Raw genomic sequence first — 24,175 nt, 5'->3', positions numbered from 1 at the left:
TTACCGCAAACCCCCATAAACATAAACATTCTCTGGTGGTTAGATCTGAACCGGAATACACATTTTTACCCAGCTGGTCAGTCTTACAAATCGAAACAATAGAATTCTTCAAAATACGTCTATCCTAGGGGTTTATTTTAATGCAGATAAGACCCAACCACTTGAGGACGATTATGTTTATGAAGGTTTGCGGTAAAATTGCTGTAAACGGTTTAAAAAGTCAAAGCCACAACCGCACTAGATCGTTTGGTGAACTGTAATGGAAAACCCTGGGTGGTGTCTACCCTACACAGGATAATAATTGATATTTTAAGGAATAGGAACATGCGTATAGATAATTTTACTTGGAATTTGCAATTTCGATTTGTAACATTTTGTAACCTCTTGCACATTTTGTCATTTAGCACCTATTACGCATGAAATTGTAATATTTAGTTTCGTGACGGAACCATTTAATTTCCTTTAATTTAATTCAATTTACCTAGCTCTATTTGATTTACAATATGAAATGCACTTGGCTACATAATCAGTCGGCCCGCCATTTTGTCTACGATGTTTTCAAATGAAATAACGTTTCTTCAGATCCAACTTGAGGAGCAGACTTTCAAAGTGCAGTTTATCCATTTTTTCACAAATTGAGATATTGGCGCCATTTTGTTTTTTTGCGAAATTCTCTTCTATTCTAGTCGTGAAATTTGTGTGCAAATAGTACATAATTTTCCTTATTTTATTGCTACATGTTTAAAAATGCAAGTTATTTCTTAAAGGAGCTGCAGATTTTATTAATTTCTAAAAATATGCAATTAGGGACAAACTGCATTTTGAAAGTCTGCTCCTCATTTGTAAAATGTATCCCCTGTAAAGTCTGCAAATCTAAAAAAGAGAAGCTGTATTCTGGGTTGCCAGATAAAAAAAACTGGTTATTTTGTTTAAATAAAACGATACTCTTTGAGAGTTAGTAAAGCTATTTTTGAAATAAAACATTATTCAGTAAATTTTTTAATTTTTTTTGATACTAATGACGTTATGCTAAATTTTAAATTTTTTACATTTACAGAACGTGAATACATAAAGGGTGCTGGTTTTCTACCCTTTGACGGTGGGGGCAAATTCTTATGTAAATTAACAGACGTTTTATTTATACATTTTTTTATATTATTTTGAACGGGCTACATTGAGGTGTTTCGAAAAATGCCGGATACTGTAGAAAGAGGGTTATGATTGCCACCCTCTCAAAAGTAGTAGGAGAAAACGCAATATGTGGGATTACTAAGTGATTTATTTGTGATTTTTCCATGCCAAATTCAAAAGGCTACATTGCGGATTTTTCAAAATAATCGGAGGTCGTGTTTGAGGGGTTGCGATTGCCACCCTCTGACGGGTGGTGGGCGTATATGCGATATGGGAGATTACTAAGTGATTTATTTGTAATTTTTCCATGTCAAATTCATAGGGCTACATTGCGGATTTTTCAAAATAATCGGAGGTCGTGTTTGAGGGGTTGAGATTGCCACCCTCTGACGGGTGGTGGGCATATATGCGATATGGGAGATTACTAAGTGATTTATTTGTAATTTTTCCATGTCAAATTCATAGGGCTACATTGCGGATTTTTCAAAATAATCGGAGGTGGTGTTTGAAGGGTTGAGATTGCCACCCTCTGACGGGTGGTGGGCGTATATGCGATATGGGGGATTAGTAAGTGATTTATTTGTAATTTTTCCATGTCAAATTCATAAGGCTACATTGCGGATTTTTCAAAATAATCGGAGGTCGTGTTTGAGGGGTTGAGATTGCCACCCTCTGACGGGTGGTGGGCGTATATGCGATATGGGGGATTACTAAGTGATTTATTTGTAATTTTTCCATGTCAAATTCATAAGGCTACATTGCGGATTTTTCAAAATAATCGGAGGTCGTGTTTGAGGGGTTGAGATTGCCACCCTCTGACGGGTGGTGGGCATATATGCGATATGGGAGATTACTAAGTGATTTATTTGTAATTTTTCCATGTCAAATTCATAGGGCTACATTGCGGATTTTTCAAAATAATCGGAGGTCGTGTTTGAGGGGTTGAGATTGCCACCCTCTGACGGGTGGTGGGCATATATGCGATATGGGAGATTACTAAGTGATTTATTTGTAATTTTTCCATGTCAAATTCATAGGGCTACATTGCGGATTTTTCAAAATAATCGGAGGTGGTGTTTGAAGGGTTGAGATTGCCACCCTCTGACGGGTGGTGGGCGTATATGCGATATGGGAGATTACTAAGTGATTTATTTGTAATTTTTCCATGTCAAATTCATAGGGCTACATTGCGGATTTTTCAAAATAATCGAAGGTGGTGTTTGAGGGGTTGAGATTGCCACCCTCTGACGGGTGGTGGGCGTATATGCGATATGGGGGATTACTAAGTGATTTATTTGTAATTTTTCCATGTCAAATTCAAAAGGCTACATTGCGGATTTTTCAAGATAATCGGAGGTGGTGTTTGAGGGGTTGAGATTGCCACCCTCTGACGGGTGGTGGGCGTATATGCGATATGGGGGATTACTAAGTGATTTATTTGTAATTTTTCGATGTCGTATTTATGAAGCTACATTACTATTGGAGGTTGAAATGAATAATAATTTTCTAGTTAGGTTAAGGGTTGAGTTTTACCACTTTGTTCTCATGTAGAAGGAGAATTTTGATTGAAGATGGGGCAGAAGGTCATTACGGTGTCATTTGGTCAAAAATTGTGTGAAAAAAAGACGACGATCGGTGGAAATTCGCATGTGAAAAGTGCGACCGGCATGCATGCGTCATTTGAGGCGAAGTACTGCGGCGTTTAATTTAAGAAACTGAATCCGATAAAATGACGCTAACTTCAGCGACATGCTATGAATATATTAGTATTGAAATCATTTTCTAGATAGCAACCTTTAATACTTGTAATCAATTTGTAACATATTTTCGTTTAAATCATTGATATGTATATTATCAAGTCTGTCGTCTAATAAAATCTCATAAAATCTCTTAATATCTGTAACATACTCTGTTGCCCCCATATTTTGTCTTTGACCAAATTTACCCCATAAGGAATTTAAACAGATTTTTGCAACAGCTCTCTTTTCAGGATTATTTTCTATTTCACCCAATTCTGTTGTATTGAAAAAATGTGGAAAATAACCTTTTTTAAGTTCGTTTAGACCGAATGTTTTGGGGAAGTTTTTTAAAGGTCCTTGAACAAAATTAGTACTATCAATAATTCTTAAATTAATTGATTTTATTTCCATTAACATTATTTTAGAACTATACAGGGTGTTATGGAAATGAGTACACAAAATTAAACTGGTAAGAGAACTCACCACTTGCAACAACTTTTCTTAATAATTTTTTTTCGAAATCGCATGTTTTGAAACTAATTTTTCCCCCCCATATTTTGACGAGTCGCCCACCTGCCATTGAATTGCTTATAAAATTAAGGAACAAAAAAGCACAAAAAACTCGTTATCAGTCCGCCCGGAAGAAACTTTATTAATGGCTATTCTAAACTAATTTGGGGGGCGGAGGGGGGCGCGGTGGTGTTTAGCCCTGTTAAGTTTAAGATAAACTAAAAAAAAATGGGAATTTACAAAAATTACAAAAATACAAAAAACCGTTTGATATCTCTAAACAAATTCACTTTCATTTCCGCAACGAGGAGGTTTTTTGACTTAAACCTTATCACAACTTTTTGTCACAAAAACGACTGATCAGCTGTAGTTTAATTAAAAACGCTCAGTTTGTCGTGAATTTTCACAGTGTCAAAGCTACTAGATTGTTCTTAAAGTGCAAAAGGTGCTACAAAATGGTTTATACCAACATGGAATACACGGATATGGTGCTTCTGTATGGGGAAATTCGGGGCAATGCCCGGGAGGCAAAGCGTCTGTACAGTGTCCGCCAGACTTAAATCCCTGTGATTTTTTCTTGTGGGGGCATATGAAACAGTTAGTGTACGCAAACCCCGTGGATTCAGTGGAAGAATTAAGTGAACGTGTAAGTGCTGTGGCTGAAACAATTCGCCAAAACCCCGTGATGATTGTGAGAATACAAACTTCAATGGCCCAGAGAATTCAGGCATGCATTGATAGTGAAGGATGGCATTTTGAGCAATTTTTATAAACAAATTCGGCACTCCTGGACAATTGTGCTTTTGTGAATTTATTTTTCGTACAAACATTTTGGACTTTTTTTTATTAAGAAAAGTTGTTGCATACGTTGAGTTCTCTTACCAATTTTAATTTTGTGTACTCATTTCCATAACACCCTGTATATGCAGAAAGGTTTAATACCGTTTTCAACGCAATATTTTAGAATAAAGTAAGAATCATAACCTTTTTCATAATGTGCAATAGCTGTGTATCCTTTATGATCTCTAGACCACTAAAACTATTCGAACTACCTTTAATCTTTAATCTTGTCCACTGACAAAATTTTCGTCATTCGAAAAATGGAAATTTCTAAAATTTGTCTCGTCTGCTGAATAATTTGGTAATTTGGCACATTTGATAATTTAGTTAAGAATAGTGTTCACACCAAATTTAGTTGCTGTACTACTAAAACTACTCAAACTGCAGGCTTCAAGTTGAACTACTAAAAATTTTTGGTTCACTCTTAAATTGAAAAATTCTAAAATTTGTCTCGTTTGCTAGATAATTTGGTAATTTGACGCAATTGATAGTTAAGTTAGAAGTAGTGTTCACACCAAATTTGGTTGATTTAAGACTAAAACTACTCGAGCTACAGGCATCAATATGACCTCCCGACAAAATTTTCATCATTCTAAAAATTAAAAATTTTAAAATTTGTCTCGTCTGCTGGATAATTTGGTAATTTGGCACAATTAATAATCAAGTTAGTGTTCACAACAAATTTGGTTGATGTACCACTAAAACTACTCGAATTACAAGGTTCAAATTGAACTACTGAAAATTTTTAGTACACTCTAAAACTGAAAAATTCTAAAATGTGTCTCGTTTGCTGGAGAATTTCATAATTTGGCACATTTGATAATTTAGTTAAGGAAAGTGTTCACACCAAATTTGGTTGCTGTACCACTAAAACTACTCGAACTGCAGCCTTCAATATAAACCACTGACAAAATGTTCGTCATTCTAATAATGAAAAATTCTAAAATTTGTCTCGTTTGCTGGATAATTTGGTAATTTGGCACAGTTGGTAGTTAAGTTACGTATAGTCTTCTCCCTAAATTTGGTTGTTGAACCACTAAAATTACTTGAACTACAGCCTTCAAATTGAACTACTGATAAATTTTGGTTCAATCTTAAAATGAAAAATTCTAAAATTTGTCTTATTTGCTGAATCATTTGAAATAAAAAAATAACAGTAACAATTATTGATCACCAGTTAGATACGTTTTATACAAAATTTCCAGAATTTCACTTGTGCAATTTACTCGCTCCGGCTTCAAAAATCGTTTTCACACAGCGTTAAATCCTCAAATATTTATCATTAAATGTTTGTTCAAGATTATCCCGTCTTTTTTACCAAATAAAAGAACCGAATATTAATGAGACATTTATTAAAAACTAAACAAAACAAAAATTCTAAAATTTGTCTGGTTTGCTGGATAATTTTGTAATTTGGCGCAATTGATAGTTAAGTTAGAAGTAGTGTTCACACCAAATTTGGTTGATGTACGACTAAAACTACTTGAGCTACAGGCATCAATGTGACCTCCCGACAAAATTTTCATCATTCTAAAAATTAAAAATTCTAAAATTTGTCCCGTCTGCTGGATAATTTGGTAATTTGGCACAATTAATAATCAAGTTAGGAATAGTGTTTGCACCAAATTTGGTTGATGTACCACAAAAACTACTCGAACTACAGGCTTCAAATTAAACTACCGAAAATTTTGGTTCAATCTTAAAATGAAAAATTCTAAAATTTGACTTATTTGCTGAATAATTTGAAATTTGAAGTTGATAGTTAAATTAGAAATAGTATGCACACCAAATTTGAAATAAAAAAATAACCAGAAACAATTATTGATCACCATTTAGATACGTTTCATACAAAATTTCCAGAATTTCACTTGTGCAATTTACTCGCTCCGGCTTCAAAAATCGTTTTCACACAGCGTAAAATCCTCAAATATTTATCATTAAATGTTTGTTCAAGATTATCCCGTCTTTTTACCAAATAAAAGAACCGAATATTAATGAGATATTTATTAAAAACTAAACAATCTTTTTCCTTTAGACTAAACCGCCAGCAACATGTCAACCGTCGAGCGAAAAGAATACCAAGAAACGAAAATAATGCGGACAGTCTCTCCAGTCCGCAACTTCCGCAGCTCGTCCCAAAACCTGGCGGAATTTGACCACAACCTCGACTATCTACTCGAAGACCTCCAAAACTCAGTTTCTCGTCCAGGAAGCTCTCTAGGAACGCATCGCGAAATCTCCAAACCCCTCGAATCCGCAAGAAGTAACTCTCTAAATCGCGTGACTAACGTCAAAGCCGCCAATCCCATGTCTGAGTATTCTTCTGACGACGCTTATAGCTATACGGTTAGTACAATGGCCCTAAACGTGATTTTTTTGATAAACAATGTTGCAGTCCCCTGATGGCCGCAAACACGTCACTGGGTATAAAAAGGAGTCGTACTCCTACAAGACAAGCGGAGGAGCCCCACCTTCAAATGTACGTATGCAGAATAGCATCAACCAGTTGGACTCATTGTTGGACGATTTACAACAAGTCAAGAACGCGTCATTCCAAGGAAAAGGTGAGTGATATTCATTTTTGCACCCACAATTATTGTTCCGAGAGATTTAGTTTTCAATTCGAACTGACTCATGCGATATTTATAAGCGTTTGTTTTCCAGAATCTTATAATAACACTGGCTCGGATCCAGAATTTCAGTAAGTAGATTGTTGATTCTGTTTCATTCGGTACTCTGCAACTTTCACAGGAGAAACGCCTCGACTTCTTCGAAAAGGTCAGTCCAGCGCGAGTTGCATTACGGAGACACCCCGAGGTCGAGCTCAAGAAGTCGTACTTTGGAAAGAACAGAACGCGAAAGCTCTCTTACTCGAGATATTCAGTACAACGAAGGGACTTATGGTGACTTGAGACAAATTCGGAATAGATCCTCATCACCATCATCAAGGACCTCCACTTTGAGCAAACAAAAAAAAGTCACCAACGTCCATAGTTATCCTTTGGAGGTTGTTGAAACGACCTCTCCTGATATCAATCCTGAAATTCTGGCGCATCTTGATCCAAGTCTTCACCCTCCTGGCAACACTAAAGTTACCACAACCATAAAGACGTACACTTACGAGATCCCCGGTAATGGCGACTACCCAACGAATCTAAACACCTCTGTGGACACAGAGAAGTACGTTTTCTCTCCGAATCAGTCGCAAACGACCCCCAGTAAAAGCTTTGTGTATAAAAAAGAAAGCAAGTCTTCTGAAAATACGGCGAGTTACGTTCCGTACCAAAAACCGGCGTCTCCTGGGTTTACCGAGACTGTGACTACGCGGACTTACCAGCCAGGGTACACCCCTGATATTCCTCCCCCGAGGAATCAAACTTATGTTTACAACGAGACTACCACGACTCGCCAGTTGGATGATCACACGAGGGGGAGTTTACCCCGTAATCAAAACCCTCCTCAACAGTCGTACGTTCTTGAAGAGCATCGTAACACTGTTACAAATCGTGTTAACCGTCCGTATGATGAGAGGGATTACCCTCGAGGAAACCCGCCACGCCAAGAAACGTACATTAAAGAGATCCATGACAGAGATTATCCTCCGTCAACCCAACAGTATATCAAAGAAGTGCATGACTCTTCCACGACCAGGAACATCCATCATCCGTACCCCAATGGGTACCCGCCGAGCGACAAGACCATAGTTTACAGACACGAGACCCACACTACTAATAACTACGGTCCTGGAAACAGACCTAGAGATGTTGAGACGTTTGACCCCAAACATCCTCCCCATAAACCGAACGAACCGGTGAACATCCAATATAGATACAAATCGGAAAGCACCACCACGAATAATTACAAAGCTGGGTACCCTCAAGGTGATGACAGTCAGACTTTACTACCAAAACCTTTCCCCACTGATAAATCCGGAGGGCCACCTAAACGCCTTGATGAGCTGTTGGCCGACATCGGCCACGAGGTAAAACTTATCGAGGATGATGCGGTGATAATTAGATTTTTGTAGCCCCCGAACAGTCCCTACAACGCCAGTTTCAACGCCCACGAGCAAGAATTGGAGCAAAAGAAGAAGATTGAGACGCTGAAGCGCCAACAGGAGCAAGTGGATGATGCACAGAGGAAGGAGCCTGTGCAGAAGAGCAAAAATGTGTCTGGGCCTCCCGTTTATTACCCGCCTGGGCATGAAATGTTTGCGAAGAAGGAGGAGGAGGCCGCCTGGAGAGCTGAAGTACGATTAAATTAAATGTTATTGTACGACTAAGTTTGTTTTTGTTTTTAGGGCGGATATCAGAAAGCATCCGGGAAATACAAATACGAAGCTGAAAGTAAAAGCAAAGGGAAAAGCAGTTCAGGTGCGGCGGTGGTACCAGTGTGTCTTCCTTTATGTTGCGGCTTGCCGTGCACCATTCTTTAGGAGACAATCGCTCAAGTTAACAAATGGTGCCGAAATGTTTGTCAAATACCTCATTTACTTGTCAGAGGAATTGTTTAATAATTTATACTGTTGTTTTGTATGTATTAAGTAACACTACTTATATATAATCTGGTAAAAACAGCTTTAAATTCAGGACCCCAAGATTAAAACAGTGTATTAAAAAAACTAACTACAGTAGAACCCGCTTAATACGATTTTCTAGGGACCGAGAAAAAGAATGTCTTATGCGAGAAAACGTCTTATACGGGAAACCCAAAAAAAAATTTTTAATTATAAAATTAAAAGATTTAATAAATCATATATTGTAGAAAAATATTTTTTTTCTTTTCGTTCCTGCACCTGACTTGCACAATTCTTCAATTTTTTTCAGTTTTTTAAAATGGTTCGAAGAGTAGAAACCGGTAAATGAAACGTCGTCGCTATCTGCTTTTGATTTTTTGTCTGACGATTTTGGTCGTATTGCTGTAAAATTTTTAATTTTTCAAGTGGAGTTAACGCTTTCCTCTTTACACTATTCTGCGCCATTACGCCATTTTCCAAGACAACCGTTTCATAACCGAGACTAACAAAATGACAAAGTGAATCAACTGACGCTTGGCCCCACTACATGTAAACATTTTCTTAGAAACGAATACAAAACTGACGGCTCGGCTAGACCATTAAATTTTTCTCGGAAATTTCATTCAGGGAGCGTTATAAACGGGAAATTTGTAGTCTTAAGCGAGAAAAAATACATGTAAAACATATCCAAACGCAAGGGACCGGCATAAAAAGGCGTATTATGCGAGAAATCGTATTATCCGGGAGCGTCTTAAGCGGGTTCTACTGTACTAGTAAGGCCCCCTCAAAACACAATACGTTTTTAATACTTTTACTCTGGTTTTCAAAGTGACTTTTAAAAAGTTAAAAAATTTAAAGAATTTGCCCGGTTTTTCGAAGTCACCCTTTTTTAAAAAATTCAAAATTTTAAGAAATATATCCTGTTTTATCAAACGTGTATACGGTTTCGGTCAAGAAAAGTTACCATTTAAAAACACTTATAATTCGTCTTTTTCCCCTGTTTTTCTGTTGGGCCGTTTCAGCACAATACGATTTTCTCCAAACAAATTTCCCTTTCAAAAACACTCAAAATTAGAAATTTTGCTCTGTGTTAAAGACTTTTTTACTAGTAAACCCCTTCAGCACACATCGTATCTTTGTTAAAAGTTAAAATTCGCCTTTTTACCGTTGTTTTGTTAGGCCACTTCAGCACACATGAATATGATTGTGGCCAAAAAAAATGTTTTAATCAAAAAACCTTATAATACATTATATAACCTTAAATACATTAATTAATATAATACATTACATTAGGATAAGGTGGATCTCCCGGAATCATCACTGCTGGGAATTGAATTGTTACTAAAAATGAAAAAAACATGAATATTTTTATACAGGGTCCGGCAACATTTGTGTCCACCCCGAAAATCGTCTTTAATTTTAAAGTTACAATTTTGAAAATTTGCATACACTCATAGTTGACAAAGCTCTAGAAGCTGACGCAAAAATTTGTTTATTATCACGGTTTGGTTGGCGTCGAGACGCCTAAGAAGTATAATTTTTAGCGATTTTTGAGTTCTTGCGGAAATATTCGCGATTTCATTTTTTTTTTCAACATAACTGTGATACAAATATCTGAGTTTTTATTTTAAATTTAATGCAAATTGTGTTTAAAATTTGCGAAAAAAACGCTGTTTTATCAAGTTAGTTTTCAAAATTCTGACAGCGCAGCGGCAAACTACGTTTACACCAAAATTTCACAAGTCACTTCATTCACTCTTATAAAGGTTAATTTTGATTAACATGGGCATGTTGCACTTTATGGACACCAGAAATCGTTAATTTACATCGACAAAGTGACAATTTCACCAATTAACACTTTTGTTACAATCTAAAGCGAGCCAAAGGATAGATGTCATTTGTGACACAAGATGTTGACAGATGGGTGTAAACGTAGTTCCCAATTTTGACGTAATGAAATTGGAAACTAACTTGATAAAACCGCATTTTTTTCTCAAATTTTAAAGACAATTTGCACTGAATCTAAAATAACAGCTGAGATATTTTTTACACAATTATATTGAAAAAAAATTAAATTAGGGGTTGACATCACAAACTCTCACAATTAACTAAAAATTACATTTTTAAGGCGTCGCGACGCCAAAACTATCAGTGATACAAAACAAATTTTTGCGTCAGCTTCTAGAGCTTTATCAACTGTGAGCGTATGCAAATTTTCAAAATTTTACCTTTAAAATCAAAGACGATTTTGGGGGTAGACACAAGTGTTGCCGGACCCTGTATATGTATGTACTTTCTCACCTGTGTCCCAAAAATGCTCTTAGTATAGTAATAAACTCCTCTTTTCGGGCTTCCGTTATAAATGTTAAGTGTATGTTTTCCCTCCTTGGAATAATTAGGGTCACTTCTCTTTCTAATGTATCATTAAAAGTTTCAATGTTCCTATCATTGAGAAAGAACAAAGGTAAACCATTTGAAGAGTAAAACAATATGACAGCCCCTTGCCCCCCTTGTACGCATACTGTTACACCTTCTAACTGCTGATTTTCTCCCTCTTGATAACTAACCACAACTGTGTTTTTACTATGGTTGGGTTGAAATCTTTTAATATGAATTATCTATACAGTCATTGAGTAGTAATTGTTTATTTTAGGACACTTTTGGCGTAATCAGTGGTCCAAAAACGCCAACGAATTACGACGCTTAACTGTTACCGTAGTAATTTGTGGTCTTCTGGAAGTGGAAACTGGCGCATTGTAAATAATCAAAATAAAATATCTAGTTTTTATAGTTTTTTCTAGAGATGAACGAGGCAAATTCTTTAAAAATTTTATCTTTTCACAAGTTACCTTGAAAACCAGGCTAAAAGCATTAAAAATGTGTTGTGTTCTGAGGGTGCCTTATTAGTAGTAAACTAATATTTGTTAGTTAAACTAATTCTTGCCTCATTAACACCATTGCATTCATTTAAAAATGTACTTTATTCTTATAAAATAAATTTACAATTTTAGCTAGTGGTTTTGCTTTTATCCTGAACTAGACCTAGCAACACACAGTCTGCTTCCAACAAGGTGATGTCTTTCTCAAAACCGAGGAATTTGGACGACAATTCAAGCTCTCTGATGAGCAAACGCACCTTACTTCCTCTTACATATTCACTGCAATAAAAATTACAAAGCAATTAGCGGGAACTGTGTATCATTACCTCGCATTTTTCTTTGGTCTAGGACAAACACAATGGAATTTCCACCCAAAATCTATGTACAAATCATCGTCAACAACGTGGAATACTTTCCCAGTCACCACTTTACCCTCAGGGTCCCCCAACTGAAACCATTTTATAAGATAAAAATGGATAAGACTGTTGGTTCTAGTTTACATCAATCAGTTTTGAATTGCGAAGCAAAGTCGCAAAAGTCTGTGGCGGTGCTTTGGGCTGCTCTTCGTTGATATGCTCAAATTTCTCGAAGGCCTGAGCGTAGCCCCCACGTTTGGGGTCATTCGGTGGGTCACCACCTGTTTCTGTCGATAGCAACCTGAAACATTTGGGCCTCGCATTCAGCACCATTTTATTTAGTGATCTTAATAACGCCATTTATAGTATTTCAAATTGGAATCTTGGATAACCTAAAAATTCTATCACTCAAACAAACGTCATTCAGTTAACATTGACAGCTCCAAAGAAACATTTGTATCATTGGTTGCATACACGCAAGGCGTTTTATAAACAAAATGCAAATTTTACATTTATTAGTGAATGACCGTACATATTGAAAAATAAACACGAACTAAAAAACATAAATATACAATCCTTTATTCAATTCTCCTCTTCTTCACAAGAGATCCCAGCTAAAAAAGGAAATTGGTATTAAAAATGCGCCTGCAAATTTATAGTTACCAAGTCAGAAATTGCTGGCAAATTATTAGTTTGGTCTCCGGCCCCCGTGCTATTATCTGCTGGCGCCGATGTTTTGCCACCTTTAATATTCCTGTGTTGTGGGAATGTCGGCATCAATTTTGGATCACAAGCTAAAAAATCCCACTGTTTCCTGTCCCAATAAAAATTGAAAACTCACGAAGCGGCGGCTCCTTGAAATAACTGCTCTGCAAACACTCTTCAGCCGTGGCGCGTTTTCGTGGATCATACATAAACAAGAAGTTTAACAGTCTTAAGCCCGCAGCGGAAAGCCATGGGAATCGTTGCTTTAGGTTGTTGTAAGGCTGTTGTTTGAGAGAGAAGTTTTCAAGGGCTGGTAGTTCGCTGAAACCTGGCCAAATGGCGTCAGATGGAGTGCCTTAAAAAACAAATAAGTCCCTCAATTTTTCTCAACTGTTGATTTACCAAGAAGGTCCACAATGAGCTCAAGCTGTTGTATCTCTGACCTCCCAGGCAGCAAAGGTTTGTGCCCTAAAAGTTCCCCAAGAATACAACCAGCAGCCCACATATCCACGCTAGTGGTTTGAGTGGGGGCCTGAAGAAGCAATTCCGGCGCTCGATACCACAAAGTTACCACATGTGGAGTCATGGGTCTCAAAGGGACCCCAAACCACCTCGCCAAGCCGAAATCGGCAATTTTAACGCAACCTTTGTCCGTCATCAATAAATTTGAGACTTTTAAATCGCGATGGACGACAAAATTATGATGTAAATAACGCAATCCTCTCAGTACTTGCAACATGATGCATTTAACTTGTGACTCGGTAAAAGGGGCTTGCATGTTGTCTAAAAGTGACGCCAAATCCTGCTCGCAATATTCCATGGCAAGAAAAATGCTTTCCAAGCTGCGCCCGACTACAACTTCTTTCAAATGGACGATATTTTCATGGCGACATTTTAAAAGGACCTGAATTTCTCTTAAGCTACTGACGGGGATTCCATCGCGCTCCAAGTCCATTCTGACTTTTTTCAAGGCCACTATTTTGTCGGAAATGGTGTCCTTGGCGCGATCTGCAAAAATGCGGCTCAGAAAAGTGGGACGCTTTGTTTTAGTACATACAAACAATCCCATAAGTTCCCTCGCCTATTCTGTTTAGTTTCTCGAACTCCGAGACGAATCGGCATCGCCCTAACTACAATAAACCATAAACTTGCGTAAAATCATTAATTTCAATACGTACAATATCAGAATCGGGAATTTCCATCGATTTTCCAGTGAGAAACGATGTGAGGATTCCTTTCTTTGAAATCGGAGCTGAGGGTTCGGCCCCATTTTCAGTTTCTTTATTGCTCTTTGGAGCTTCAAAACAAATAAAAAATTCTGGTGAAATGTGTTATTAACGGTACGAAAAACTTACATTTTCTTAGGCTTTCGGCGTTCATTTTCACAACTCTAACCTAAAATCTGCACAACGCAGTAAACAAATTCTGGAGGCACCAACCTAGCAAGGAGCGGCCAAAAGTCCCTAAACTGTCTTGTACTAAAACAAGAACGAAATTAAAATAAGTGTAAATGGCTTTTTGTACTACAGGAATTGGGCACTACGAATACGTACTCTTTGAATTTACAACAAATTTTGTTGATTCTCAACAAAAAAATAAAAAAAATAATCATTTTGAATTTTCGATGGGATGGGTTGGTGGCCCTGACTCTTTCTGATTTGACATAAGTCAATAATTTGTTGACGTCCGATGTAGTGTCATCGTGAGATTAATAATAAAAACTCTTTGTTGTACAGTTCGTAAGTGGAAAACATCTTGTAATTACTCTGTAACAAAAAGTTTCGTTTATGTAAGGTAATTAAACATGGATAGTAAAGGTGAAATGCTCGATCTAAGCGGCAAGTTAATTATAAAAGTGCAGTTAGGGGATGATATCAGACGCATTCCCATCCATAATGAAGCAATCACGTACGATGAGTTAGTTTTAATGATGCAGCGCGTTTTTAGGGGCAAATTATTAGCCAATGATGATATAACAATCAAATACAAAGACGAAGGTATGTTTATTAGATTAGAACACGTGTAAACATGTGTTAATTTGGGTTAATTAATTTCAATGAAAACATTTCCAGATGGTGATCTCATCACTATTTTTGACAGCTCAGATCTGTCTTTTGCGATACAATGTAGCCGCATATTAAAACTACAAATCCTACCGAATGGTGACAAAAAAAGTGACTCAATTAGCGTTTTATCAACATCTGATGTTGTGAAACTAAAACATCAGTTGCAGTCTATCAGGAACCAAGTCAATGAACTATTGGATTCTTTGGAAATTACAGATAATGTGGCAATTGCGCCCCCTGCAGCTGTTCCAGCACCAGGTAAGATCTGATGACTCTTTGTATAATTCACTGCATTATTTTACAGTGGTTGAAGAGAGATCAGGGAGTGATATTCCTAATACTATAAACAAAGTAAATTCAAGTGAGTTTGATCCTCTGAAAGACAAACCCCAAACTAATGGAACTGAAGAAGTAAAAGAAGCCCCCAGACCAACTCCAACTCCTCCTGTTAGTACTAACAGTGAACAGCCTCAACAGCCCCATCCTGGGGCTGCAATGCCAATTCCAGGACAACCAATTGCTGCTTCTACAGCTACAAGTCATCCCAATCTTAGTGATTATTATAACAGAACGGCAACAAGTGCTACTAGTTATCCCCAGATGGGGTATAGAGGGGTTCCATATCCACAGCAACAATATCCATATGCGGGGTAATACTGAAATTTCTGTAATTATTACAGTTTTTATGTGGAGTTGTAGGTATGGACAACAAGTAGATCCATCACAGCTTCCCACTTCAAGTGCATATAGTAATCCCCAACAAAGTAATGTTACTTATCCTGGGCAGCAGCAGTACAGTCACCCCCCGCCAGGGGTTTATGGACAGGGGCAAGGGAATCCGTATTCTAAAACTTACACCCAGCCAAGCCCCCAGCATGGGTACAATATGCCGCCCCATCAATAATTGTTTTGTTTTTTATGCTACTCATATGTTATTCTTTATTGTAAACTTGTATTACTAATAGTTGACAGCAATAAACATGTATTTTCACTTATTTTAATAAATAACAGACGTTACTTTTTATCTCAGTGTCACAAAATGCTTAACAATAATAACTGGAAATAAAATAATTTGACCCGCTCGTGTTTGTAATTTGAGGGAATTTATTGTTTCTGCTCCGCAACGTTGGGTGTCCTGTCAACATGACAGTTGCCTAATGTCAAAATAAAAAAGTGCAACTGGTCATAAACATTTGTTTGTTGGGTGTGCTCGTCCGTGTTGTGCATCGTTGTGATTGAAATTTGATCAAAGAAGGGAAGTTTATCATCCCTCTAATCACCCTCTTGCAAATTCGCACCACTTCACCCCCAGAAAACGCAGCGAAGCTATGGCGTAGTTTTTTCATTTCCTCTGCGTGACTCACTTGGCAGATAAGGAGAACAACGCTCCCAATTCAGTTTACAATGTTGTTCAAAAACCGCAATAAGTGTGAATCACAAGCCCCCAATTTGAGCTACGATGAGGCTTGTGTTGATGTTATTAACTTTTTGAATGAATCTGTTACCATTCAGGGACAGTATACCGAATGTCATCGCTGCGATTTCCAGAATTTGACCACTTTGGCGTCGAAACAGAATACTTCTATACTCATTAATACTAGGTACCCTTTGAACTTCTTATACAAGACTAGTAAAAGTGACTGCAAGTGAGTATTTCGCCCCTTTTTGTCTCCTTGATAACTCATCACTTTTAGAGTTACAAAATTACTGTATGAACATTACCGATACACCTGGAACGTCACTGAGAGTTGTTCGAAAATCTCCATCAAAGAGCCTGCAGACAGCGCTTATTTGCGTAATTTTGTTATGCATTTTCCTTGTTCTTTTCACATCGTTTTTTTTTCAGCAATTCTCACAGCTTTTATAGTCCTTTTTTGCTTTGGGACCTTATGGTACATGGTCAAGTGTATTTACAAAAACTCAGGCCGTCTAAGAAGCTTCATTTCATGGAACACAGAAGTTGAGGATGTAATTATTCTTTTAACCAACTCATTCTCTTATTTGCTGGTGACTCAAGTTAGTAGTTCTTTGTTCTTGGTTGTAAAATTGACCAATCAGACGTTTATTAGCTAGAGTCACCTTCAATTTCCCCAGTTCTAATTTGTTTTTCATAGGATTTGGGCGCCTCCTCGTCGGGGACTCCCCTCGTTTTCGAACGTACCCCCACAATCCGGAAGCATCCCCATCGTATTAAATCAATCGACGTTTTCCGCGGTTTTTGTATAATTGTCATGATATTTGTGAACTATGGAGGAGGCAGATATTGGTTCTTTGCCCATTCAGCCTGGAATGGTTTAACAGTAGCCGACTTGGTCTTCCCATGGTTCATGTGGTTGATGGGATTATCCCTTTCCGTTTCCTTACAAGCCAAACTAAGACGCGCAGTCCCCCGGCGCCAGCTCGTCATAACCGTGTTGAGGAGATCCTTCATCTTGATCCTTTTAGGTATTATAATCAACTCCAATCAGAACCTGCAAACAATAGGCTCTCTGAGGTTCCCCGGGGTCTTACAGAGATTCGGTCTGACTTATCTAATTGTCGGATTACTAGAAGTATTGTTCACCAAAAGATCTGAAATTGAGGTACGATCCGTACGGTCTTATTCACCGATCAAAAAAATCAGTTTCAGAGCGTTTCTTGCGTCCACGACTTCCTCGTTGCATGGCCACAATGGCTCTTCGTGTTGATTCTCGTGGTCATCCACACCTGCATCACGTTCTTCGTGGATGTCCAAGGTTGTGGCAGAGGCTACCTAGGCCCTGGAGGTTTGGACGAAGGAGGAAACTTCTTCAATTGTACTGGAGGAGTCACTGGGTACATCGACAGACAACTGTTCGGCGAGCACATGTACAAACGACCGGCGTGCCAAAAATTGTACGAAACCAGCGTTTATTTCGATCCTGAAGGTGAAACGTCGCTTGTAAGGACGAGACGTAACGTTTTTTATTTTTAGGTATCCTCGGTACTCTGACGTCAATTCTCACTGTCTATTTCGGGGTACAAGCAGGTCGTACCTTGAACACGTACCAAGATGTCAAAGCGAAGGTCATTCGTTGGGTTATTTGGGGGGTGGCCACTGTAAGTATTGTACGAAATTGACGTGTTGTAAGGGAAGTTTTGCAGTGTCTCATTGGAGGGGCCCTGTGCGAATTTAAAGAGAACGACGGGTTGATTCCGTTGAATAAACAATTATGGTCGTTGTCGTTCGCGTTGGTTCTATCAGGAATGGCGTTTATTATAGAGGCAGTTTTGTTTATCCTCGTTGATATCTTGAGGAAATGGGGCGGCAGGCCCTTCTTTTATCCAGGGATGAACTCGCTGGTTTTGTACGTCGGTCATGAATTATTCAGAGATACTTTTCCTTTTGCGTGGACTCCCACTAGTGACACCCATGGAGCTTACTTATTCATGAATTTATGGGGCACTGCCGTGTGGGTTGCCATTGGAATTTTCTTATATAAACGTAATATTTTCTTTGCACTATAAAGTTAGCTCCAAAGAGAGTGTAAGTTACCCTTAAAATTCGACTGATTTCAATGTTCTTAGTAAATTGTTTTATTTGGTGATAATTATGAATTTTTATTAATTGTAGTTTGAATTTCTTGAGAATAATATTTATTTAAAGAAATTACCTTTTTTTATCCTAATTCCTAATTAATCTAGAAAGAAGATTTGCTTGAAAAATCAGTTTTATTAAAATCACACAAAATACTATCAGTCACGATATACAGAGTCTTCTTAAAACTATCCACGAATATAAATTTTGAAGGAAAGAAATGGCCCGTTTATCCGGTTGTACTATTCTATGGCTAGTCAAATCTGGTAACTACTCTGAGATAAACATTCCGAAAAGAAAACGTCACAGATCAGTGTTGCAGTTTTAAAATCATACCGAATATCTGTCGAGCATTAGGATTTTCTAATTATTTTCTAGAATTCGTACCATGATTTACACTGATATGTTTACATTACTAGATGGAGTTACAGGTAAAGCTGTGATAGTAATCTGAAATTTGGCAATTCCTTTAATTAAACGAGATGCAGTGATACCTTTTGTTTCCACATAATAGAACAATAATTGCATATTATGTAACACAGGTAAATGCGTTTTTATCGTCCTCGTTACATAATATCCCTTCACTATTAGAATCTAAAAAACGTCTCCCGATAACTATAAAAATTGAAGGCCACTTTGCGACTGTAACTCCCATTTACCTGTAACTCACTTGGCACTCCGTTGCTCAGGGAGGACATTCAAAGATTACGAATTTTTAGCCCAGGCAAAATAGAGACAAAAATTTCAAAAACTCGGAATAATTCCCATAAGGCTGATGTAAATTTGAAAAAAATCACTACATCTTAAAAATAAAATGAAGGACCACACTAAAAATCAGCCTTATGCGAATTATTCCGAGGTTCATGTTTATTTTGCCTGGACTCTTTATCACTTAGAAGTTTTAAACTTATCGTGCTAGTGACACTGAATGAAGATTTCCACATTCAAATGCAGGTACATACAGATAACACCCTTTGAAAGGATCAGTGATTGCAACATGACTATCATCTAACTTTAGGGCTAAATCTACCATTTTTATTTCTTGAAGAATATTGTTACTTCGGTTGAAGAAATCTTTAACAATCCAAGTGCACCAATATTGATAAATAGTGCAAGAGAGGCAATAGTTTTTTGTAAAATAATAATAAAAATATTTGATCATAAAATTCAGAAATTTTGTAAGAAGAGAGTCTTTCAATTTGTCCTGTGTCAGATATGCTCAGCAACCTCTTCCGCTGCCAGAGGTAGGTTTTCACGTTATAAAAGCCAACAGTGTAAAAAAATACGATAAAATCTGATATAATAACAGCGGTGGTCTATTCAAGACGATCCTCAACTTAACATCGTCTTTTATATCCCACGCTCGATAAGGTGATTTGGCAGGTACTGATCAGGTATAAGCAAACCTCTTGCTTGGACTTTTCCAAAACCAAAAATAAAAGCAAAAGCACAACAAGTTACAACAGAAAAATATGAAATAATGATAGAGTTGAATAAAACGGGACGGAGACCACAGCACAGTATAGCGAATCTCATTTTGTTCTGCAACATGAACACAACAAAAGAGTGATTTTTATGAAGCGAGCTTATACATACCAAGCACTGCAAAGCCGTAGCCCATTTTATCAGTACCCATGCGGTATGAACACGTCGGTATTATAAATTCGTACATGTCGGTATTGCCCAAAGTATATTCGAAAATTTTATTATTGTCTGGTGTCACGGGGATGATCTGGTGGTCTTGGCGAAGTAAACCGTCGGTGCTAACGATCATGGATTTGTGTTCATGGGCTGTGAATAATACTTGAGGCAACATCTTTCTAAAGACCTGAAAAAGAGAAAATTTTCTTGTTTTTAGATTAAGACAGAGTTGAAAACTACTTTTTCCACAAAAGGCGAGGGTAAGAAGAGTAGTGGCAGGTGACTCAATCCAATAAAGATTCTAGAAGTATCATAAAAATCTCTCTTTTCCTTAAAAACTGGAATGCTCAAAATCAGTCGGTTTATTTTAAAGAATGTAATGTTTTTGTGAACAATAAGTTCAGGCTGAGCAAACGCGCGATGAAATCTCTTCATTTTTTGTTCAGTGATTCCATCAAATTCTTCTCCTCCTACGTCGTTATCACCAGGAATCCATATATGCTAAAACCACACTAAATATTAATTTGTTTCCTTAATAATAAAAATAAAGTACCTTCACAGAAGTAGCTGTGCTGTCTGTAAAAGTGCTGTAAATTCTTTTAACATAGCTAAAGAATTCTTCATCTCTAGCAATGGATCCTTCATCCATTAAATCTCCTAAGAATATAACAACATCAGGCTGTGTAAACCTGTAAGCCCAATAATATGTCTTTTTTAGATACCAATCACTATCAATAATACTAAGAGGTGTGATAAAAGGCAGTATTTCTTTACGTTCTCCTATAATCTGAGGGTCAGCAACAAGGAGAATCTTTGTACAGTCTGCTGGGTTCTTGCACTGAGGTCTTAACCATGTAAACGTGTTACTCATGTACAAATAAATTTCAACGTAAAGTAAAAAAAGGATGACGATTATTGACCAGTAGCAGAGAAACTGTCTCCTTGAGCACCTCCTGAAACAATCGATAATTAAGGAGCAGGTAAAAACGGACTTTACCTGTAAAATCTCATGATGTATTACAACACAGCATTTTTCTGAAGCCCGGATAGATCTAGATCACATTTTAGGACAGGAAAATTACGCAACGTGTGATTAAATAGTCGGTTTACGATGTAAGAACTGCATTTTTGTTGACTGAAACTGTACATTTAACCTACACGTGGAACGCATGACAGGTGGGCCGCGTTTTGTCTACGAAAACAAACATTAGAACTACTATTCAAATTGGATAGGCAACCAGCAATACCCATTATTACAACTTTTTTTTAAATTTTTTGAATTTAGAACTTAAACTTTCTGAATCTCAAAGCGTTTATTCAATACAAAAGCAGTAGTAACACAAACAAAAGATAAAATATAAGGGTTTAAAATCTTCACTAAGAAGACTAATCTTCATCTTCCACGACTTCAATTTTGGCGGACCCTCTAATATCCACCAATTCCTTCGACGAAAAAGTAACAACCAACACCTGATCTCCGACAATCTTCGGCGTTATATCAGAATTTATCTTGACTAACGCTCCTGGTTTAACATCGCCGTACCGAATAATCTGGTTTCTTACCAGAGTCGGACCAGACAGACTGAACTTACAGTTAGTCAGAGCCTTCTTCAGAGGATTCACGAATCGCATGGTCACACTAGTGGCTCTCCCCACCGGAATCTCTGGCGAAATCTGTTAAAAAACATGAATCTCCGTGGTTCTAAAAGCATCATTAAACTTACTCTGACATCAATTTTGGGGCGCAGGACTTCAAAGTCGTCTTCATCGGTCCACGTCTGCCGAGTTTCCGTCACTGAAGCTATTGCGTACAACTTGAGGTTGCAATACTCGACCAGTTTGTCCAAGTACTCGTCGGCCTTCACGGTCATTCGTATTGTTTCATCTGTGATTGGAAATAAATTAGGAGAATTGCTCGTTTGGAGTCTTACTAGATTTGGGTTGTAGCACGACTTCGATGTCTTCTTTTTTTACCATTCCGGCTTTGACGCCGTTATAAAAGACGCTTCCTGCAGACAACAGCGCCTTGATGTTGCGGACTTGACCACTTCTGTTCTTCATGTGGACGACCACGCAGAATCCTTCTCCAATTTTGATCCTCTCCAGTTCCTCCAAGTCAAATTCCACGTCCTCCAGACCAGGATCGGGCAAAGCAAAGAAGCTTTTCGCAAGCTCGGTTCCTCGGACGGCGTTGTACAAAGCCAAACGCTCCACTTTCGAGCCTTCTGGGGCTTTGTACTGTAGAGTTACGTCTTCGCGGTCTTGGTCGCCGTTCGGATCAAAGATGAAGGGTTGTTTAGTCAGAATTGTGCGTCCGATGCTAGAATTTATGGTAATTGTGGTAATTATGGATGTACGAACTCACTGGTATTTATTGGTGTAAATTCGCGCGAAGCCGAGCTCTCTGGAACTGTCTTCTTTCCAACGCATCACGTCGGCGTTCACGGAAGCCACCATGAAAGCGACGTCGTAGTTAAAACCGACTTGTCCTTTCTTGATGGCTTCAAGTGAAGAAGGACCGCACTGGTAGAATCCGTCCGAAGTTTCCTGCGGCGTGGAGTCGACGGCCTGCCATCCGCCGTACCCTTGTGGTAAATCAGGCCGCGCCATCCACACGTCGTTCCAAACGTGGAAGTTCCAAATGGAATCTTCACCCATTGGGTTGTTTGGATCGAAATCCATTTCTTCGTTGTCCGCAGTGTAGTACTTATCCACGGTAAGAGAAGAGTTCGCGTCATGGGCCGACACCAAGTTGGAAACCACACGTGAGGGGATTCCCAGAGCACGACAAACTAAAGACCATTAAGAAGAACAATAATTGGACTTTACCTGTGGTTACAACGCCTGAGAACACCCAGCATTGCCCGTAGTTAATCGGGGACTGAGTATCCAGAAACTCTTGGAGAATCTGGACAGATCCAGTCCATGCAGAAGGAGCGGTACCGTCTTCGTACTGACCATCCCATCGACCCACCAGAACCCCATCGTCGTCATTACTGTTAACCAACTTAGAAATGGTACGACTGACTTTGATGGCGTCTCCGCGATTCGCTGGTGATAATCCCGCTCGTTCGAACATTAACATAGCCGCTGGTAACACGCAAGCATCGAATTGACCAAAGACCCACTCGCGACCACGGCTGGATCCATATGGGCCCACCCATATTTTACCAACGTCGGTAAGAATGTACTCGTCGAGAAGTCTCTCCTCCGGCATGTAGACCTGGTCATCTAAGAAAGACTTTACCGGGAAAAATAACAGTTGGTAACTTACGGCAGTTCCAGGGGTTGAAAAGAAGGTAAAAATCTCCTTCATGGTTGTAATGTGATGGGGGCTGGGTGGAATTTACCAAGCTGGTTTCGACTTGGAGATTCCACACTCCCACTGGTGCTGACGGTGGTGCGAAAATCTAAAAAACTTTCAAGTAAAAATTGGTGATACGAAAAATTCTGTTGAACCTCTAGAATGAGATCGGAGGAAGAGCTTAGGATGTTAGCACCCCAGAATTTTTCGTTTTCTATTCGTTTTCTCTTGGAACTTATGGAAACGAGCGCCTTTGTGCCTTTGAGGGGGTTCGGTGATGATCCTTACACAAGATAACAGTAATAAAATTTTACATCAAAAATGCAGTCTTACCAAAATTAAAAATGAGGCGCAGTTGGTCTTTCTCAAGATTGACAAAGCGGTCACCTTTGAACCTGAGGGCGAGCGTGAACTTCAAACCGCGACGTAAAATCGGAATGGGGTTTTCCTCATCGTAGATTAACTCGTATTTGTCGGTTTTATGAGGCTTTGAATTTTCTTTAGGGTAGAAATAAACTACTTCTACTTCCAAGTTTCCACTCATCTGGAAATAGTGTGTTAACTCATTTTCAAAATAATGTTAAAGTGTTATACCGTAAATTAGGAAGTGTTTTACGAAACTCACGAAAATGGAATGAACGCTATCAGTTTGAACTTTTTAAGAAATAGTGGTGAGAGAAAGGAACTTGGACAAGCTAATTGAAAATTTCCGGTTCGAAATAACTTCCTTAAGTAAAAACCGCAAAGAACGTAAACACGCAGTGATAAGGCCTAGTCGTGTTGTGGGTGGAGTATTATCAAAATCTGCGGTTTTTTAATAAGTGGTTGATTAAAGAAGTCGGTAAAGAAAGAACTGCAGATTTGAGACTTAAGACCAAGCAAAAATTGATACCTTTTGCTAAAATTTGTAATTTTGGTAATTTTAGTGTTAC

The 24,175-nt window shown here is 38.2% G+C and overlaps 7 protein-coding genes across 8 annotated transcripts; 3 read left to right on the top strand and 4 right to left on the bottom strand.

The window, feature by feature from the left end:
* The first annotated feature begins 6,255 nt into the window (after nucleotides 1-6,255).
* LOC148179990 (uncharacterized) lies at nucleotides 6,256-8,744 on the top strand. Its single transcript, XM_088030848.1, has 6 exons — nucleotides 6,256-6,566; nucleotides 6,616-6,784; nucleotides 6,885-6,921; nucleotides 6,972-8,202; nucleotides 8,248-8,469; nucleotides 8,521-8,744. The coding sequence occupies exons 1-6, from the start codon at nucleotides 6,273-6,275 to the stop codon at nucleotides 8,653-8,655; spliced, it is 2,088 nt and encodes a 695-aa protein (XP_087886974.1). The 5' UTR covers nucleotides 6,256-6,272; the 3' UTR covers nucleotides 8,656-8,744.
* A 2,954-nt stretch (nucleotides 8,745-11,698) lies between these two features.
* mRpS28 (mitochondrial ribosomal protein S28) lies at nucleotides 11,699-12,422 on the bottom strand. Its single transcript, XM_088031216.1, has 3 exons — nucleotides 12,116-12,422; nucleotides 11,942-12,063; nucleotides 11,699-11,894 (listed from the first exon to the last, which is right to left on the bottom strand). Exons 1-3 carry the CDS (start codon nucleotides 12,329-12,331, stop codon nucleotides 11,744-11,746), a joined length of 489 nt encoding a protein of 162 aa, XP_087887342.1. The 5' UTR covers nucleotides 12,332-12,422; the 3' UTR covers nucleotides 11,699-11,743.
* Nucleotides 12,423-12,469: 47 nt separating this feature from the next.
* Cdc2rk (cyclin-dependent kinase 10) lies at nucleotides 12,470-14,121 on the bottom strand. Its single transcript, XM_088031212.1, has 7 exons — nucleotides 14,032-14,121; nucleotides 13,855-13,973; nucleotides 13,734-13,806; nucleotides 13,079-13,684; nucleotides 12,813-13,031; nucleotides 12,635-12,765; nucleotides 12,470-12,585 (listed from the first exon to the last, which is right to left on the bottom strand). The coding sequence occupies exons 1-7, from the start codon at nucleotides 14,054-14,056 to the stop codon at nucleotides 12,550-12,552; spliced, it is 1,209 nt and encodes a 402-aa protein (XP_087887338.1). The 5' UTR covers nucleotides 14,057-14,121; the 3' UTR covers nucleotides 12,470-12,549.
* A 186-nt stretch (nucleotides 14,122-14,307) lies between these two features.
* On the top strand, nucleotides 14,308-15,737 carry LOC148179987 (uncharacterized). 2 transcript variants are annotated; one of them, XM_088031215.1, is made up of 5 exons: nucleotides 14,308-14,415; nucleotides 14,471-14,673; nucleotides 14,749-15,000; nucleotides 15,047-15,392; nucleotides 15,442-15,737. In XM_088031215.1, exons 2-5 carry the CDS (start codon nucleotides 14,481-14,483, stop codon nucleotides 15,644-15,646), a joined length of 996 nt encoding a protein of 331 aa, XP_087887341.1. In that variant the 5' UTR covers nucleotides 14,308-14,415; nucleotides 14,471-14,480; the 3' UTR covers nucleotides 15,647-15,737. The 2 variants fall into 2 exon arrangements, with proteins under 2 accessions (XP_087887341.1, XP_087887340.1); XM_088031214.1 differs by having other exon boundaries at nucleotides 14,308-14,673.
* Nucleotides 15,738-16,146: 409 nt separating this feature from the next.
* Nucleotides 16,147-18,370, top strand: LOC148179986 (heparan-alpha-glucosaminide N-acetyltransferase-like). Its single transcript, XM_088031211.1, has 7 exons — nucleotides 16,147-16,388; nucleotides 16,437-16,537; nucleotides 16,589-16,710; nucleotides 16,857-17,324; nucleotides 17,372-17,648; nucleotides 17,696-17,820; nucleotides 17,866-18,370. Exons 1-7 carry the CDS (start codon nucleotides 16,147-16,149, stop codon nucleotides 18,226-18,228), a joined length of 1,698 nt encoding a protein of 565 aa, XP_087887337.1. The 3' UTR covers nucleotides 18,229-18,370.
* Nucleotides 18,371-19,675: 1,305 nt separating this feature from the next.
* On the bottom strand, nucleotides 19,676-21,150 carry Mppe (Metallophosphoesterase). Its single transcript, XM_088031213.1, has 5 exons — nucleotides 20,937-21,150; nucleotides 20,493-20,892; nucleotides 20,180-20,440; nucleotides 19,895-20,126; nucleotides 19,676-19,840 (listed from the first exon to the last, which is right to left on the bottom strand). The coding sequence occupies exons 1-5, from the start codon at nucleotides 20,948-20,950 to the stop codon at nucleotides 19,689-19,691; spliced, it is 1,059 nt and encodes a 352-aa protein (XP_087887339.1). The 5' UTR covers nucleotides 20,951-21,150; the 3' UTR covers nucleotides 19,676-19,688.
* An 87-nt stretch (nucleotides 21,151-21,237) lies between these two features.
* LOC148179984 (hemocyte protein-glutamine gamma-glutamyltransferase-like) lies at nucleotides 21,238-23,903 on the bottom strand. Its single transcript, XM_088031210.1, has 9 exons — nucleotides 23,838-23,903; nucleotides 23,577-23,787; nucleotides 23,399-23,526; nucleotides 23,214-23,349; nucleotides 22,769-23,170; nucleotides 22,305-22,731; nucleotides 21,871-22,259; nucleotides 21,664-21,824; nucleotides 21,238-21,613 (listed from the first exon to the last, which is right to left on the bottom strand). The coding sequence occupies exons 2-9, from the start codon at nucleotides 23,785-23,787 to the stop codon at nucleotides 21,326-21,328; spliced, it is 2,142 nt and encodes a 713-aa protein (XP_087887336.1). The 5' UTR covers nucleotides 23,838-23,903; the 3' UTR covers nucleotides 21,238-21,325.
* Between the last annotated feature and the right edge of the window lie 272 nt (nucleotides 23,904-24,175).

This window comes from Gnatocerus cornutus, chromosome 2, assembly GCF_029298725.1.
Source record: "Gnatocerus cornutus isolate USDA-ARS CGAHR chromosome 2, icGnaCorn1.1, whole genome shotgun sequence".
NCBI classification, from domain to species: Eukaryota; Metazoa; Arthropoda; class Insecta; order Coleoptera; family Tenebrionidae; genus Gnatocerus; species Gnatocerus cornutus.
This window is presented reverse-complemented; position numbering and strand designations above follow the sequence as displayed.

What these genes read in the sequence shown, in the direction of transcription:
- LOC148179990 (XM_088030848.1), top strand. Translation starts at nt 6,273, where the DNA reads ATGTCAACCGTCGAGCGAAAAGAATACCAAGAAACGAAAATAATGCGG. An exon ending in ACGACGCTTATAGCTATACG is followed by an intron (nt 6,567 to 6,615) that starts GTTAGTACAATG and finishes ACAATGTTGCAG; the next exon opens with TCCCCTGATGGCCGCAAACA. An exon ending in TGGCCGACATCGGCCACGAG is followed by an intron (nt 8,203 to 8,247) that starts GTAAAACTTATC and finishes AGATTTTTGTAG; the next exon opens with CCCCCGAACAGTCCCTACAA.
- mRpS28 (XM_088031216.1), bottom strand. Translation starts at nt 12,331, where the DNA reads ATGGCGTTATTAAGATCACTAAATAAAATGGTGCTGAATGCGAGGCCC. An exon ending in GCAATTCAAAACTGATTGAT is followed by an intron (nt 12,064 to 12,115) that starts GTAAACTAGAAC and finishes AAATGGTTTCAG; the next exon opens with TTGGGGGACCCTGAGGGTAA. An exon ending in AGACCAAAGAAAAATGCGAG is followed by an intron (nt 11,895 to 11,941) that starts GTAATGATACAC and finishes TTTTTATTGCAG; the next exon opens with TGAATATGTAAGAGGAAGTA.
- Cdc2rk (XM_088031212.1), bottom strand. Translation starts at nt 14,056, where the DNA reads ATGAACGCCGAAAGCCTAAGAAAAT. An exon ending in AAATTCCCGATTCTGATATT is followed by an intron (nt 13,807 to 13,854) that starts GTACGTATTGAA and finishes GGTTTATTGTAG; the next exon opens with TTAGGGCGATGCCGATTCGT. An exon ending in GCTCATTGTGGACCTTCTTG is followed by an intron (nt 13,032 to 13,078) that starts GTAAATCAACAG and finishes TTGTTTTTTAAG; the next exon opens with GCACTCCATCTGACGCCATT.
- LOC148179987 (XM_088031215.1), top strand. Translation starts at nt 14,481, where the DNA reads ATGGATAGTAAAGGTGAAATGCTCGATCTAAGCGGCAAGTTAATTATA. An exon ending in AATCAAATACAAAGACGAAG is followed by an intron (nt 14,674 to 14,748) that starts GTATGTTTATTA and finishes AAACATTTCCAG; the next exon opens with ATGGTGATCTCATCACTATT. An exon ending in CAACAATATCCATATGCGGG is followed by an intron (nt 15,393 to 15,441) that starts GTAATACTGAAA and finishes GTGGAGTTGTAG; the next exon opens with GTATGGACAACAAGTAGATC.
- LOC148179986 (XM_088031211.1), top strand. Translation starts at nt 16,147, where the DNA reads ATGTTGTTCAAAAACCGCAATAAGTGTGAATCACAAGCCCCCAATTTG. An exon ending in ACTAGTAAAAGTGACTGCAA is followed by an intron (nt 16,389 to 16,436) that starts GTGAGTATTTCG and finishes CATCACTTTTAG; the next exon opens with AGTTACAAAATTACTGTATG. An exon ending in CCAAAAGATCTGAAATTGAG is followed by an intron (nt 17,325 to 17,371) that starts GTACGATCCGTA and finishes AATCAGTTTCAG; the next exon opens with AGCGTTTCTTGCGTCCACGA.
- Mppe (XM_088031213.1), bottom strand. An exon ending in GCACAGCTACTTCTGTGAAG is followed by an intron (nt 20,441 to 20,492) that starts GTACTTTATTTT and finishes GTGTGGTTTTAG; the next exon opens with CATATATGGATTCCTGGTGA. An exon ending in CCTCGCCTTTTGTGGAAAAA is followed by an intron (nt 20,127 to 20,179) that starts GTAGTTTTCAAC and finishes TCTCTTTTTCAG; the next exon opens with GTCTTTAGAAAGATGTTGCC.
- LOC148179984 (XM_088031210.1), bottom strand. Translation starts at nt 23,787, where the DNA reads ATGAGTGGAAACTTGGAAGTAGAAGTAGTTTATTTCTACCCTAAAGAA. An exon ending in ATTTACACCAATAAATACCA is followed by an intron (nt 22,260 to 22,304) that starts GTGAGTTCGTAC and finishes CATAAATTCTAG; the next exon opens with CATCGGACGCACAATTCTGA. An exon ending in CGTGCTACAACCCAAATCTA is followed by an intron (nt 21,825 to 21,870) that starts GTAAGACTCCAA and finishes TTCCAATCACAG; the next exon opens with ATGAAACAATACGAATGACC.